Source organism: Amblyraja radiata, chromosome 15, assembly GCF_010909765.2.
Source record: "Amblyraja radiata isolate CabotCenter1 chromosome 15, sAmbRad1.1.pri, whole genome shotgun sequence".
NCBI lineage: Eukaryota > Metazoa > Chordata > Chondrichthyes > Rajiformes > Rajidae > Amblyraja > Amblyraja radiata.
The window spans coordinates 25430690-25448651 of NC_045970.1; the positions used below are offsets into that span (position 1 = coordinate 25430690).

General features: G+C 41.5%; 1 protein-coding gene across 1 annotated transcript in view; it reads right to left on the reverse strand.

The window, feature by feature from the left end:
• grk5 (G protein-coupled receptor kinase 5) overlaps nt 1-17962 on the reverse strand; it is a 233602-nt gene that overhangs the window by 24981 nt on the left and 190659 nt on the right. The window contains exons 7-11 of the mRNA XM_033033840.1: nt 16566-16629; nt 16149-16289; nt 11583-11773; nt 3789-3826; nt 668-757 (exon numbers count right to left, since the gene is read on the reverse strand). Of these exons, the coding sequence (XP_032889731.1) occupies nt 668-757; nt 3789-3826; nt 11583-11773; nt 16149-16289; nt 16566-16629 (524 nt within the window). The remainder of the gene's footprint in view (nt 1-667; nt 758-3788; nt 3827-11582; nt 11774-16148; nt 16290-16565; nt 16630-17962) is intronic.

A 17962-nucleotide genomic window follows, 5' to 3' on the forward strand; every position in this document is an offset into this window, starting at 1 on the left:
TCTAGATTGTCTAAGGGTCTCCAGTGAGGCAGATAGTAACTCAGGCCTGTTCTCTAGTTGTTGAGAGGCTGATTCAGTTGCCTGATAGCAGCTAGGAAGAAACTGTCCCTGTTTGCTTTGTAAGGAAACAAAGATTTAAATTAAAAGTTATTTTCCCTTACAAATTTTACACTCAATAAAACATTTTCCATCATTTGAACCATATGGCACCACATACTTTGATGACTCATATTTACTATGTGTGAAGGTTAGTGCAGATTATAGTTAGCAGAGGGAGACTAATGAAAATCAGCTGACAGGTAAATAATTTTACATCAATCTTTGTAAACACCTGCCAGTAATCACGTGGAAAATATCATCTGAATATTTAAATTCCCTAATCAGGAGAATTAAAAAAGAACCCTAGGAAATAGCTCAACACCAAATCAAAGTTATATTAGATTCATATTTATGCGTTGCTACAAGGCCATATATACAAATATATACATATATAGTATGTATATATTTTTTTCATTTTTGAAAAAAAGAATTCTACGCATGTATGTTTAGAAAGTATGAATTGTCAGTATTCACAATTCCGCGGCAAAAAGTTCCAACACAATTACAAATTCAAATAACGAAGATAGATGGAACAATCACAATATCAAAATCTATCACAAGGCCTTACCCATGTATCCTACTGTTCCTACCCTGCCACGAATCGTATCCCCTTCAGGAATTTTCACAGCTAAACCCAGATCCGATATCCTAATATGACCTGCAACAGATGATACAAAGTGGCACAAATCAATGTTATTCACTTTATTGCAAGCCCCCTCAAGGAGAACATAAAGATGCTGGCATCCCTCGACTAAATCTCGGTGCAATAACAAAATGGTTGCAACTTTGGCAATTTTCTTCAAAAGAAAAGGACTCCCATTTAGTAGGGACTACCTACTAAATCATAGAGCATAATGAATGATTTACTATTTCCTCGTGAGACAGATTTGAGCACTGCATTAGCACTGATGTGAAAGAAAGAATTGTAACTAAGGTGTTCAAACATCAGGAATAGATACTACAGCACAGGAAGCCATTCTGTCCATTTGATGCATGCTGGTTAAAAGCAATGTGATCGTATTCATCCTATTTTCCTCGGTACCTTGCAGGCCTGCAACTTTACTCTTCCTCACATGCCCACCAACTCTTCTTTGATTTTTTTTTTGCCACATCAGCACTGAGGGGCAATTTATCGTTGCCAATTAACCTGCCCGCATGCCTTTGCAATGTGGGAGAAAACTGGAGCACTCAGCAGAAACTCACAGTCATGGGAAAAACTTGCAAACTCCACACGGGCAGCACAAGCAGAATAAACCTGGGCTCTTGCAGCTACAAGGCAGCAGCAAGGCCACCTGTTGTAACACTGTGCCATGGCATAATCTTATTTGGTTAACATCCATTTTTTTAAATGTTGCACCAAGCTTATATTCAGGGAATGTTGCTTGTAATTTTATTTTTCTGTTTCAGAGTCTTAGTTTAGTTTAGAGATACAGCGCGGAAACAGGCCCTGCGGCCCACCATGTCCGCGCCGATCAGCAATCCCCTTGCACTAGCACTATCCTATACACGCTTGGGGCAATTTACAATCTTTATCAAAGCCATTTAATCTACAAACCTATATGTCTTTGGATTGAGGGAGGAAACCGGAGCACTCGGGGAAAACCTACAGAGTTACGGGGAGAACGTACAAACAACACCCGTAGTCAGGGTTGAACCTGTGCATCTGGCGTTGTAGGCAGCAACTCTACCGCTGCGCCACCATGCTGCCCGAATTTTATTTTATGATCTTACCTTACAGTGACATGGAAGCCGTTCAGTCCAACAGGACCATACCATAACTTGAGGATTCATACCCATTCATCCTATTTCCCTTCCGTTACTTCCCTATACTTCTGCAACCCATTAACTCTCACACTTTCTCCCACAACTCCCATTTATTTATTTTTTGCCACTATCCCACACCAGGGATAATTTATAATTTGCAAGTCAAGTGACTTACTTGCACTTCTTTGGCATATGGGCAGAAAAAGGAGCACAGGACGTAAGTGATGCAATTACAGAGAAAACATGCAAGCTCTGCGGAGATCACACTCAAAGTCAGGTTCAAGTTGGGGCCCTGGAGCTGTGAGACAGTAGGACTAGATGCTGTATCAATATGCTGCATTATTGTATGCAGCACCATACATAGAACATAGAACAGTAGAGACCATCTGGCCCACAATGTCCATGCCGAACATGATGCCAAATGAACTCATCTCTCTGCCTGCACATGATCCATACGCCTACATCCCCTACTTATCCATGTGCCTATCTAAATTGATGTTTTCAAGAGAGAGTTAGGTATAGGTCTTAGGATTAACGGAATCAAGGGATATGGGGAGAAAGCAGCAAAGGGGTACTGATTTCGGATGATCAGCCATGATCATATTGAATGGCGGTGCTGGCTCGAAGGGCCGAATGGCCTACTCCTGCACCTATTTTCAAACTTTGCATGTAAAAGCCTCCTAAATGCCACTATCGTATCTGCCTCCACCACTACCTTTGGCAGCATGTTCCAGGCACCCACCACTCTCTGTGTAAAACACTTGCCCTGCATATCTCCCATTAACTTTGCCCCTTTCACGTTAAAACTATGCCTTCTAGTCTTTGACATTTCCACCTTGGGTGGGGGGGGGGGGATGTTCTGACTGTAGTTTTTAATTATATATGGTTAATATTACAGATAGAAATACTCTTGACATCTGAGTAGCTTTGTTACTGTAACATTAGCATTTGTTTTAGCAACAGCGTGCAGGCTAAATAAAGGACAGTCACAGAAATCAGAATATCCTTTGAACTTGTCTACAGCTTAATGGGTAGAATTTCAACCAAGGCCACTGAGGCACAAGGTATTCTACAGTATTGACCATGTCTTGTAATGTCTCCCAATTTTCCATGCTATTGTTTTTGAATGTGTTTTATTTAGTTTTCCAAACCCATTTAAAACAGAAACTTCACATAGTGTAATATATTTGAAGCCAGTGAAATAGCAATACATCTGATCTTTTAATTGTTGGTTTACAAAAAGGTGAATTTGGATTTTACCATAGCGTAATGTTAATGTTTTATATATGTATTTCCTGATGAAATTGGTCCTTTAGCTTTACAAATGTTTAATTTAAAGTTTCCTCATTTGTTACTATACGCCTCACTTTCTCACTTTGTTCATTTTCTTCCCTTTCTTGGCTACGAGTGAATAAAAATAAAGTGTAAGATACTATTTGTGCAATGTATTCTGCTCCAGATCAAAATCACCCCAGGAGTTTCTTCAGATCCTTCCATTGGTAATAATTTTAGTTAGGGTAGCAAATACTGTATGTTCTATGGAACATGCTTGAGTGCAGATTATTGCATGGCATAGTGGAGTAAATTCCATAACCCACAATGCTACTTTTGTGCAACATTTTACATATATACTACAGAAAAGATAGATGCTACTCAAGAATCTCTGGCGAGTGACTGGACATGATGATATTATAGCACTCATGCAGTTTGCAGATATATTTGTCATTAAATGCGACAAATGCAATAATCACTCGTAAAAGTTTATTTACACACACATGCACAGACAAATGTTAACATAAATGAAAACTCATTAATGAATTGAGTTAGGGAGATGGGGGGTAACAATGTGACTGTCAACATTTTAGTAAGGCTCTAAATTCACCCAACTGGGCTCCACATATTAGTTTAAAAATTGAAATACTTACCATAATCATCTAACAATATATTTTCAGGCTTCAGATCCCTGATATAAATGAAACAAATAGAAAATATTACACCCATGAACATTTTAATTTTGTATTTTAACAGAAACAAAATATAACATTTTTTTTTCTTTTTCTGATTGTACAGTGTTTGCCAGACAGGAAGAGGCCATTCAGCCCTGCATATCTGCTAGCATTCACAATCCACTGGTGCCTCCTACCATTTAAGTGCAGTTACCAAACTTCCTCTTAGATGCACTGAGGAGTTAATGACCTGCATCCAATGACTTTTTTAGTCATCTTCCAAAATTACAGAAACTCTTGAATGGATCCCAAAGGTTGTAATTGTACTCTTGCTGCCTTCCCCCACAGTGAGAACCATTTGTGGGGGGATGTTTTTATGTTTATTGTTAAATTCTTTAATGTTGTGTCTTATCTTTATTTGTGTGCTGCAAATGGCAAGACAAATTTCACTACACCAATTGGTGTATGTGATAATAAATGTCCTTTGTACCTTGTAATTATTATTTAAGAAAGGCGGAAGAGGGAACCAAGAACCATAAATTGATTAAGCTGGTATCGATTAAGAAAGTGACACCAGGTGATCTATAAAACAATAATAGGATTGGTCAAGACAACATGGATCGATGAAAGGGAAATATTGTTGGACAAAACTGCTTGGATTTTCTGAAGTTGTAATCAGTGAAATATAGTTGATTGCATGCAGCCATTCAGAAAGACTTTGATAAGGTACCACATTAGGGATTATGAACATTAGTAGAGCATATAGTATTGCAGCTAGAATAATAATGTGGCTCTAGGATGGTTAATGAACAGGAAATACTGAGTGGATATAAAGGATCATTTTTGAGTTGTTAGGCTGTGACTAGTTTACTTTAGTTTAGTTTACGTGTACTGAGGTACAAGCTTGTGCATTTGCACTGTGCAATGCAAAGCTAATGCACTTGTGTGAGGATTAGGGCTGTGCCCTCAGGAGTTTGCAACCTACATCAATAGTTTGGCTGAGGGGATCAAGTGTAATATATCCAGGTCTGTTGATATTGCAAAGCTGGATGACTGTGCAGACTGTGAGAAGAATGCAGAAAGGCTTTTGGGCATAGGGTAAGTGAAAAGGCCAGAAACCAGCAGATAGAATATAACATGGAAGTATGTGAGGTCATCCACTATGAGAGAGAAAAAAACCAAATAATTTTCCAAATGGTGATTTAATAGTTATTTCCTTGTATATGAATAACCATACATGAATTTAGGACAACATATTTATGCATGGCGATTCCTGCACAAGGAGTCACAGCTCCCTCTAAATATTAAATTGCTTACTATTAAGAAAATAATCTGTCTTTATTTCTCTATCAAATTAACCCAGCTTCAGTAAACTGGATTCAGTCTGATCTCCAGTTCTACATAAGGTTTCCACCTTCTCTCTGCTTCTGTGTGAGTTTCCTGCTATATCCTAAAGATGCTGTTGGTAGTTCATTGACTACTGCAAATTCACCATGATATTGGAGATGGATGATATGACCAAAGGTGGGTGGTGGACACAACATGATAGAGTAAACAGTAAGACTTTTAAAACTTAGGGGCATAGGTTTAAGGGGCGGGCAGAATGTTTTGAAGGGTTCTGAAGAAGAATTTATTTCTCACCCTGAGAGAGGTTGGACCTTTGAAGGCCCTGCCTGAATGGGTGGTGCACTGAAGAGCTTTTGAATCTCCAAGGCATAGTCCCAGTGCCAGTGAATGACCCAATATTGATTGTCGGCTGGTGCTACTAACAGGCTGCTTCTCTAGCGTATTTTTTTGAAAAGTCTAGCCATGTATCATGAAACACATGCTGCCCAGTAAGATGTGACCTAATGCTGCTTTGGACATTTATCAAAATTGATACTTGAACAAGTTTTCAATCTAATTTACATTTGCCTGTTCCCTTTGAGGAAGCATTGTTTGCAATTACACAGGATGATTTATCCATTTCCTCTTGTCGTGTGCACATGCACTTTGTATTTCCTTGTTTGGTGGCAGTGGTTCATGTTGACTGCAAGGCAGAAGACATCTACAGCCCTTTGGCGCTTTCTATCCCATTATATTAGTCATTCTTGGTACATATCTAAGTTGCATTTCCGATTGCGCGTAAGGATGCTGCTATGATTTGATTGAAAAGTTTGTGTCTGATGAGCTAATGAAATGATCCATTTCCTTCATATCTGAGTGGAGGTGTTCCTTTCTCACGCATATTAAAAAATATATCTTTTCCATAGACTCCTGGCTAGAGTTCCACAGCAAGTCAAAAGAAACATTTATCTGTTTGGCGTATTATTCTTTCATGGCTGACTGAGCAGTTGGTGGTTTTCAAATGACGATCTGATTTAATGTCAGAATAAAAAGGTCAAGCACTGCTGGAGAGTCCAAGATCAGTGCTGGAACGGCACAACGGGTCAGAGTTTCATGTTGCATGACTCTGAATAAATGAGCATGGAAAGTTTATATTGGAGATTTTCCATATGTTCCAAACACATACCATTCTGATAAAGGAGGGCATTCATGCACAACTGTTGGGAATAACTTCAAAGCTATACATCCCAGGTGACAGTGCTAATGTAGTCAGCAATTGATTGACTGGTTTAAAATACTGATGGAATAAATATTTCCATTCTTGGCAATGTATTGTTTTGACAAAAGGTTTTTGTTATAAACTTGCTGAACTCCTAAACACCAGAGCGGCAAGTAATAGTGTTTTACCAATTACCGGCTGCATCAAATAACTGAGTAAAGTTCATTCTTAAGTAGAACTTGACCAAAATTGAATCAAGGGTGGGTTTCGATAAAAGCTCCGTCAGAATGGATGTGTGATACATGCAAAGATCTCAAAAGTACTACGATATGCTCAAATTCTTGTAATTGTTCCATTCCCATGCACGAGACAGAGAGACATTGTACTTGTAATTTGCTAGTGAAAGGCAATGATTCGTGTTCGTATTAAAAGCTTACAGCATGGGGATGTCTTAGAGAAGCAATGATTGACACTTTCAAAACTAAAAGCCACGCCTGTCATTCTCACTGCGGGTCCACTAAGCATCCACAAACCAACCTTTGGTCTAGAAACAAGGAAATGCAGATGCTGGATTACACTATAGGACACTAAGTGCTGGAGTAACTCAGCGGGTCAGGCAGCATCTCTGGAGAACAATGATACGTGACTTTCGGAGTCGGGACCTTTCTTCAGCCTCCAACCTGAAATGTCAGCTACCCATGTTCTCCACAGATGCTGCCTAACTCGCTGAGTTGCTCCACTTTGTGTGCTGACCTTTGACCTACATTGGTTGTGAGCACTGCAGAGCAGAGGACACAATGCTGCCATGTTTGTGGGTGGGGGAGGGGTGAGGAAGGGAGTGGGATGGTGGGAAAACAAGCCATGCGAACAACATGGCTGGAATCAAACGTTTCGCTGTCGGTGAAGCCAGGTTCTCAGATTTTCCCACTGACAAAGGCTTCTTAATATCTCACATAACTTCTATTATGTGAGATATAAAAGTCGTATTGAGTTAAACTAACCTCAATTACTCGTAGATGAACCTATGCCTCCCTGTCACTCTCTCAGCCTATCCTCACCACTATAAAGAGTTTCTTCACTGTTCCTGCTGAGCAGATAGTCACCAATGACACCAATTTCACAGTCCATCCCTAGACTCCATAAAGCAGGCCAATGCCAATTATTAGATATGGAATTGCCAGTGCTTCTCAGTACTGACATTTATATTTTTAGATGCAAGGTTTAGAAGGTAGTGGTGCACAGATTTACTTTTCCGGAATTGCCTGGGTTTTTGCACTGAAAACCGGTCCTTGTTTTCTCTCACAGGTGGGTCAGGTGTGTAAGGGTAGATGAGAATTTAAACACATCTTACTTTGCTTCTGCCCTACTTTTCTCTGTGTCTATTTGACAGTTCTATTCAGTCACTCTGTGGCGATTCACAGACTCATTGACAGTGACCCGTGCTCCATGCACCCTGCGGCCTGCAAGTGGAGCCGCCGAGCCACGGCTGCTCGTGCCCCGGAGACCTGAGAGCAGGAAGATGGAGCCGGCGGGAGAGGAGCTAGGCTGGTTGGGGAGGAGGGGGAACCGGGGTCTGGCCCACTGGGCCCTCGAGGTCGGCTAAGGGAGGCGCCCCGGGGGCACAAAGGTGGATGGGTAGAGTTCACATGTTCACAAGATCTAGGAGTAGAATTAGGCCATTCGGCCCATCGAGTCTACTCCGCCATTCAATCATGACTGATCTCTGCCTCCTAATCCCATTTTCCTGCCTTCTCCCCCATAACCCTCGACACCCGTTCTAAACAGGAGGGGAGGACGTCGGTTGGTGGTCGACCAAAGAAGGCGATGACTAGAGGTTTGCAGCAGCCTGGGGCTGGCCTGAATCGGGCACTGCCCATAATAACTGGAGCGGGGACTGGACTTGGAGAATGACGCCAAAACATGGCGCATCTTGCATGCGGGCTCAGTAAACTATTTCTGTAGAATTGCTAATCAAAGTTTGTATAGCAATACCCTACTGGGCTGAATTACACTGTGCATTTGCACTTTGCACATGTGAAAGTATATTGAACCACTGGACATTAATGAACTGCGTCACAGAGCTGCCTCCCATCTTTCAACGATGTGAAACTTTGTGATTCTGGGAAACTTCACTTGCTGACTCCCCTGGAGGTTTGAAGATTGAGTTTGTTGTTAATCACACTTTCGCTGATTTTTTTTTTAACTTTCCCACACTCCATGATAACAGAGAATGACACAAAACGACTACCTAATGAAAGCAAAGATTTCTAAGTCTGTAAATATCCATATAAGTCAAATACTGCTTGCTAGAAATCAGACACACAAACGTAAAATAATGGCAATGCTCCCATATCTGGCTGCATCCTTAGCAAAAGAAACAGAGATCCAGATTTTGAAGAAAATGAAAGTGACTGTATAATTGTGTGTGGAAAAAGAGAATAATGGTTTCGGGTGAGGTGATAATGATGATGATACTTAATTGTCACGTATCTCGGTGCAGTGAAATTCTTTGTTATTGCATACAAAGTACACTTAAGAGTCGCCGCAAAGATACGGAAAGACCCTCTTTTTCCCCTCTCACTGGTTCCCACTGAGTTCTCAGCGGCCCCCTAACACCGGGTTCCCCTTTATTATCCCGGCTCTCCCCTCCCCCCCCCCCCCCCCCCCCCCACTGGTCCCCGTTTGTTCTCTCTGCGGCTCCAACACGCTGGGTCCCTCTGTTCCCGTATAGGAGGTTAGGAGGAAATCTGAGTGGGTGGTGAAGCAAGTGCTCTCACATTTAGGAAGTATCTGGTAAATAGGATTTGTATAGATGCCCAGCACAGACGCGATGGGCCGAAGGGCCTGTCTCCATGCTGCCTCACTTTATGACTCCACATGGGGGTCTCTCACACTGCTGGGTCTGGGACTCAAACACGTCAAACAGGCTTAGAGCACTTTCCAAGGGTCTGCTAATGAAATTTATTCAGCCTGTAAGCTTTTCCACTATGCTCTCAATACATGTAAAACCAACAGCTGGAAATAGAAGTCAAGTGCGCAAAAATAACCAAGCATGGCTGAGTTTTCTTCGAGCTGCAAGAATTCAACTTGTAGCCAGGCAGTTTAAGAGTACCGATCCAGGTGGCATATCCACTACTGTCTTCCCACAGTTGTAGTACAGTAATATCCAGTAAACGGTGGTGAATCTGCGGAATTCTTTGCCACAGAAGGCTGCAGAGGCCATCAGTGGATATTTTTAAGGCAGAGATAGATGGATTCTTGATTAGTACAGGTGTCAGAGGTTATGGGGATAAGGCAGGAGAATGAGGTTAGGAGAGATAGTTCAGCCATGATTAAATGGCGGAGTGGACTAGATGGGCCAAATGGCCTAATTCTATCACAATTCCCTATGATCCAATTATTACTGAAACCCATTGCTAAAAAAAACATGCTTTTGGACATTATTTGTTCTGAAAATGTCATAGCATAGTATCATATTGTACGTATACCTGATCTGTTGGTATTGATAAAGTTCATTGGATAAGAATGTTATCTTATGGATAAGATTCAGCTAGAGAGCCTGGATGGGTAAGAGTTACAAGGGTAATGCTACATCTGCAATTTACTGTGTACTTGTTCACCCATTCCAATTTACTTCGGGTGGGATGGATCGCTGCCTGTTCTTCCATTTTACTGTTCATTCTTGTGCGATCAACAGAGTGTTTGACCTACAGCCCAGAAATGGGGGATTAAATCTTGGAATTAATCCTCCTCTCTGATTACACAGACTGCGTAATTAGATTGCATGGAAAATAAAAGATGGAAAATGTGAAATGAGACAAATTACTTTTCTGGGTCATCTCAGGTCACTCGGTAAACTGACTGGATGTTTCCCAGCTGGGGGGTCATACAAATGTGTCTGAATGGATTTCATCTCCTGGTGCACATAGAATGATATAATTCTCTATGCAATGCTTGAGCATTGCTTGGGGGTATTCGTCCACAGATGTGCTCCCAACCTGGCCCTCATCCTGATTGGAGATGATTGCCCCTTGCCCCAATCATCCTGATTGCCCCTTTGTCTTCTCAATAGCTGGAAATGGAACTCAAGTACAAAAGTGTGCAGGAATTCAGCTTGTAGCCACGCAGCTTATGTAGGGTAGAGTAGCCACTAGTGTCGGCTCCTCAGCTGTACGAGAATAACGCTCAAATATTAGTGAAACTAATTGCTAAAAAAAAGTATATCTTTGGGCATTATTTGCTTTACAAATGTCATAACCTTGTGGAACTCATCAATTCCATCGACGTTGCCACCACCACTCTGCCCTCTAATTCACTTGGACCATTTCCGCCTCCTCTCTCCATCTCAGGAGGGAAACCATCCACTGACATTTACTGTTAACCCACTGACTCTCATTGCCAACTTTATTACACTTTCTCTCATTCTGTATTTTGTATGGCAGCAATCCCCTTCTCTCAGTTTCATCATCTCCACCGCATCTCTTCTCGAGATGAGGCCTCGAGCCCTCACCTGTATCCTCCATTTCACGCACTTCTGCTCTTACTGCACCACACAGAGTTTGTACATTCTTCCTATGACAGCATGATTTTTCTCTGGATGCTCCGATTTCCTACCACACTCCAAAGATGTACAGGTTTGTATGTTAATTGGCTTCTGTAAATGACCCCTCGTGTGTAGGATGCGAAAGTGGGATAACATAGAACTAGTGTACAGGTGATCGATAGTCGGCGTGGACTTGGTGGGCTGAAGGGCCGATTTCTACGCTGCATTGCTAAAACTAAATCTAAAATAGCTATGCCACGTCTGTAGATGTTTGATGGCCACAATGGATAAAAGTTGTTGAATGAACTATTTATTTCTGCTTGCCAGTATTCACAGTTCTCTTAAGTCATCCTAACACTTCCATAACTATTAGCTTCCAGAAACATTATTTTCCAGCAAATAAGAATTTAAAGGTGCAAAATTGTTTTAAGGAACAGGTGGTTAAGATGCTGCCTTATAGCACCAGTGACCTTGGTTCAGTCCTGACCTCCGGTGTTGCTACGTGTTGTTTGTGGTACAAGATGGTGAGAAATGAATGGGAATTAATAAAATTAGTTACGGTAAGAATAGTACAAAAATTAATTTGATTGTTATTACTGACTTAGTGGGCTAAATGACCTGTTTCTGTGCAGTATCTATCTTTGGACTCTAAGATTCACTGAACCTAGGAAGGAACTCTTCTCACCTGTATACTATATTTTCCTTGTGAAGATCTCCCAGGCCACAACAGATTTCAGCTGCATAAAATACTGCCCGTTCTTCTTCAAACCCTGGATTTCCCATGTTGTAGATATGGAACTTCAAGTCTCCTCCATTCATTAAGGTCAGAACTAAGCACAGTGCATCCTTTGTTTCATAAGCATAAGCTAAATTGACCTATAAGCACAAGAAACATAGAAATTGTTAATAAAATAAATTGGAGTCATAGAGTCATACAGCGTGGAAATAGGCCCTTCAGCCCAATCTGGCCGACCAACATGTCCCACCCGCACTTGTCCACGTCCACCTACACGTGGACAACTTGTCCACATGACTAACATGTCTCATCTACACAGGAGTGTTGATAAAAAGCAACATTTCCATCTTTTGGCACAATTTGAATGTATGCATTGAAAGTCGGAAAAATTGGGATAATTGGGAGATTGACCAAGATTTATTTAGAGCAAATACTGTGGGGATACGGGATACAATATGCAAATATATAAAATTCTCAGCAGGACAGGCAGCATCTGTGGAGAGAAAAAATAGTTATAATTTCCGGTCAATGACCTTTCTGTTCAACTCTGTTATCATGTCTGTAGGTATCAGTGTTTCAACCGACTTGCAGCGATCAAAACTATCCAGTAATTTTCCCTAAATAAGTATTACTGTGGGATAACCGGGGAATGGCCATGGCTCCATGAAGCAGGAATCAGCTTCCTTTCTCAAGATGAGGTGGTATGGTATGCAACGGTAGAGTTGCTGCCTTACAGCACCAGAGACCCAGGTTTGATCCTGACTATGGGTGCTGTCTGCACGGTTTGTGTGTTCTCCCTGTGACCATGTGGATTTTTCTCAGAGTGCTCTGGTTTCCTCCCACATTTCAAAGATGTGCTCATTTGTAGTTTAATTGGCTTCTATAACTTTCCCCTAGTGAGTAGGGTGGAACTAGTTTACGGGGGATGGTTATCCGGTGTGGACAAGGTGGGCCGAAGGGCCTGTTTCCATGCCGTATCTCTAAACCAAACCAAACTAATGAAAGCTCTTACAATGCCTCACCTGTATCACCTGGGACATCACCTGTAAAGTGATGGGACTGGTCTGTAGCTCTCTGCACCTTGTGATAGCCTGCAGTCTACACAGGTTAGTTTACTTTAGTTTAGAGATACAGCACAGAAAGAAACGCTTCAGCCCACCGAGTCCAATGATCATCGTACATTAGCACTATCCTACACACCAGGGACAATAATACACTTTTACCGAAGCCAATTGACCGTCAAACCTGCACGTCTTTGGAGTGTGGGAGGAAACTTGAGCACCCGGGGAAAACCCACGCGGTCAAGGGAGAACGTACAAATTCCGTACAGACAGCACCTGATGTCCAGATCAAACCCGGGTTTCTGGCGCTGTAAGGCAGCAACTCAACCGCTGCGTCACCGAACTGCCCCACAGTGAACCTTGTACTCATGCGACATGAAGCCTCTTCCTGGAGGAAGAGAATAAAACTTCTTCTTTGATAGGGATTATTAGTGACAGCATTAACTGACCGGTAGAAGGGAAATTGCAAAATGGTACAAATACAGCTTAACTTTGTTAAGGATCTTGGTGCTTAAAGTTTCCTGACCAATGGCCTTGATAATTGCTGGCAGTGCGATTCTTGGCCAGGACTGCGGTTAGTGTTACACTTACTGCAAGCGCCAAGTTTGATTTGGCACACTACTGAAGCAAAGACATGTTGTGCACACTGCCTCAATGGGGTACAGGTAGGAGAACTCGTGCCTGAACACTCTGGGTGGACACGGTATTCCTGCGGTGAGCCATACCATCACCTCCAGCAATGCTCCTTCTGGTCCTGCTCTGTGCACCCACCCAGATAGACAGTGAGCAACTGGCCTGTGCAAAAGCCTGGAGTCACAACAATGGTGTTCAGCAACTCACACATAATTAAGCAAAGGTAGACAAAAATGCTGGAGAAACTCAGCGGGTGCAGCAGCACCTATGGAGCGAAGGAAATAGGCAACATTTCGGGCCGAAACCCTTCTTCAGACTGATGGGAGGGGGGGGGGGGGGAGAAGAAAGGAAAAAGGAGGAGGAGGAGCCCGAGGGCTGAGGAAGGGGAGGAGACAGCAAGGGCTAACAAAATTGGGAGAATTCAATGTTCATGCCCCCAGGATGCAGACTCCCCAAGCGGAATATGAGGCGCTGTTCCTCCAATTAAGCAACTTTGCAGAACTCTACAATGTTTAAAAAACAAGTGTGCTGGTATTTACGGGCCAATTCTCATTCCGTTACCATTAAGGATGCAGTTAAGAGTTAGGTGCTTGGTGGGTCTGGCGTTTTACATGTTTCAGACCTTTCCTTCCTTGAACAACAGCAATGCTAGTGAAAGTTGCAAGCTGTTCAACCATGAAGAATGGCAGAGCTGTTTGATTGGACTTTCACCTGCCATCTTCCTAGAATCGATAGTCATCCGCAGTGGGAATCTTACTCATTTGTCCTTCTGTAATTCATAAGCATGAATGCAAACGTGGTCACTCCATTGTTAAATAATGAATGTAAATGAGGGAGAAAATTTGCGTGAGGTTTTTGAGCTCGGCTTCTTGTTATGTTTAAGTCTGCATCCTAAAATGAGAATATGCTGAGTTAAGTTTACGGAAGTGCATTGTTTGCAAAAGATAAACTTTGCATACTATAAACAATTCTCAAGTGCTGTTAATGTTTATATAGATTTTATAGGGAATGATTAAATATTTAATGGGTGAGGCTGCATTACCAGTGGCAGGCTAGAGTTGAAACTAGTGCTGTTCAATACAACCTCCATGAACAAAACATGGACTGAAATAGTCGTGAAGTCTCCCATTGTACCGTCTTAAGACAACTGACGAATACACAGTCATATTTGTACATTAAGGATGGCAAAAAGTAGAATTGCCAAATAAGGGAAATATTTGTGCGTAGTGGGATTATCTACCAACAACTTCACAGTTTCTTTGGTTACAATTTATGTGACGAAGGAAAGATTATTTACAATTTCCAGAGTTTTTTTATTTGTTTCAGAGGAATGCCATTTCAATGTTCAGCTGTGCATCAAGAACCAATTTATTCCTTTGAATTTACTCAAGTTGTTTGCAATAGCATCATGTTTTTAATTGAGTAGAAACAAGGACTGCAGTTGCTGGTTTACAAAGAAGGACACAAAGTGCTGGAGTAACCCAATGGGTCAGACAGCATCTCTGGAGAACATGAGTGGGTGAGGTTTCAGGTTTGTGTCGGGTCAGGACAGAAGAAGGGTTCCGACCCGAAATGTCACTTATCCATATTCTCCAGGGATGCTGTCCGACCCGCTGAGTTGCTCCAGCACTTTGTGTCCTTTGTAAACCAGCATCTGCAGTTCCATGTCTTCTAGTAATATAGATTTCCAGCATGTGTTTTTTTTAGCATTGCATGTCCTATTAAAATTATCATTTTGTTTCTAGTGATTGTATGTACACGTATATATATATTAAGATGCATAGGCCATCCGGCTGAAAGCCAGTCAAATGAGAGCCAGGTTAACCCGGTTGATGGAAATGTAATGAAGCACAAACTACAACAACTGTAAATCTCAACATCTAGAGAGAGCCGTTCCCAACATATTTTTAAAAGAAAATCTGATGATTCGTCTGCATTAAACTGTTATGATGACACATTATTGTTTTTCCATGATTGATACCAACAGCATTATTCTTGAAGAATAAAATGCTAAGCGTTATTACAAGATAAAATGTTGGACAAACACATATTGGCACAAAATTATGAGGCACTAAAGTGAACACAATCTAATGGTCAATTCTCAAACACGCAAAGTGGTTTGGATTCAATACGTCATGGTTGCATATTGTATGGCAATTGATGTCAAATTGTCTTTCCTGGTCCGAGAACACTAACGCAATTATCAAAAAAGCTCATCAGCGCCTCTACTTCCTGAGAAGAGTAAGGAGAGTCAGTTTGTCAAGGAAGACTCTCTCTAACTTCTACAGGTGCACAGTAGAGAGCATGCTGACCGGTTGCATCGTGGCTTGGTTCGGCAATTTGAGCGCCCTGGAGAGGAAAAGACTACAAAAAGTAGTAAACACTGCCCAGTCCATCATCGGCTCTGACCTTCCTTCCATTGAGGGGATTTATTGCAGTCGCTGCCTCAAAAAGGCTGGCAGTATCATCAAAGACCCACACCATCCTGGCCACACACTCATCTCCCTGCTACCTTTGGGTAGAAGGTACAGGAGCCTGAAGACTGCAACAACCAGGTTCAGGAATAGCTACTTCCCCACAGCCATCAGGCTATTAAACCTGGCTCGGACAAAACTCTGATTATTAATAACCACTTTCTGCTATTTGCACTTTATCAGTTTATTTATTCATGTGTGTATATATTTATATCATGGTATATGGACACATTTATCTGTTTTGTAGTAAATGCCTACTATTTTCTGTGTGCTTAAGCAAAGCAAGAATTTCATTGTCCTATACAGGGACACATGACAATAAACTCACGTGAACTTGAAATACTTACTACAAATCTACTGTTAACTTTTTCTAAAATCTGCTTTTCATTTAAAGCCATAGCTTCTCCTTTTCTCTTCTTTATCCGCTTTTTCTCTAACTTCTTACAAGCATACATTTTTCCCGTAGCCCGGACTTGACAGGCGCACACCTAGGATTTGAAGAAAATGCAATAAACATTTCTGTAGGTGTTTGTAACGGACATGGTTTTACATGCATTTACTGCAAAATGCTCTTTCCCCTTGGACAATGTCTAATGATGATTATGAAATTGCACATTTTTGCAATTCTATCAATGGAACTTGAGAAATTAACATATTAGTTTAAATAGAATAAGTATTGCTTCTAATGAACATTATTTTTTCTTACGCAATGTTACTTCAAAAATACTACACCAGAACAGAACATGTCCGAGAGGTGTGCTTACCTCACCAAAACCGCCTTTTCCTAGTACTCTGTATTGCCTAAAGGTGTTTTTCGTCACGACTTGTCTGAAAGAAAGATACAGCATTAGCAAAGAATTCAGATCTTTCCATGCAGTAAAAATCAAACGTTAAAAGTCTTTGACGTGGATAAGTTCTAACATTTCTGTTCAACTCCCATCAAAGATACAAGAAATGCTTTTGCTGACATCTCGTTACTTTTTCCTTATATAGACTTCTGTTGTTTTCTAAACGTGCGAGTCAGGGCAATGTTATCCTTGGACAGTATTACTTCAGTACTGTTATCAAGAATCGTGGCTCACACTGTTATTATTGCTATTGGCTGTTGGACCAAATATACTTCACTGTCAAGAAATGCAGTTGGAAGGATTGTAGTGCAACTCGGAAAACAAGGCAGTAGGTGAGCTCCACCATGTCCAACAGAGTCACCACTTTATCGTGTTATTTTCTGAAAGTAATTTAATTTAACATGTTTTAAAGTTAATAACAGAACCAATAATCTGTTCACAGGGGGGATGGCTTCTACAATATGCTTGCCCCTCTGTATCATCATCATTTATACAGTAAAATTAATGGAGAGGAACAAAACCACCCACAGCTCGTCCAATTACATAAAGCCCTGGTGACATTGCATCATGTTTGATTTTGGTCTTCTTACCAAAAAAGGATATAATTGCTACAGAGGAAGTCCAGTGAAGATTCACCACACTGGTTTCTGGAATGGTAGATCTGTCATGTAAGAGGAAATTGTGCAGGCTAGGCTCTATTCCTTATAGTAGAATGAAAGGTATAGCTAGGAGGTGAACATAAGGGGAATGAATGGCTCACCTGGCAGTGAGGACTAGAACTAGGGGGGGGGGGGGGGGGGGTCACAGTCTTAAAATTAGGCGCAGCATATTTAGGATTGAAATGAGGAGACTTTTTTCAGACGGTAATGAATCTTTGGAATGCTCTACCTTTGAGCATTGGAATGCTCCACGCAGAGCTTCCTGTAGTAACTGGAGAACAATAGTGGCAGAAGACCAACTGCAGGTGGCATTGGAGAGAGTACAGAGGAGATTTACTAGAATGTTGCCTGGGTTTCAACAACTAAGTTACAGAGATAGGTTGAATAAGTTAGGTCTTTATTCTCTGGAGCGCAGAAGGTTAAGGGGGGGCTTGATAGAGGTCTTTAAAATGATGAGAGGGATAGGCAGAGTTGATGTGATCAAGCTTTTCCCTTTGAGAATAGGGAAGATTCAAACAAGAGGACATGACTTCAGAATTAAGGGACAGAAGTTTAGGGGTAACATGAGGGGGAACTTCTTTACTCAGAGAGTGGTAGCGGTGTGGAATGAGCTTCCAGTGGAAGTGGTGGCGGCAGGTTCGTTGGTATCATTTA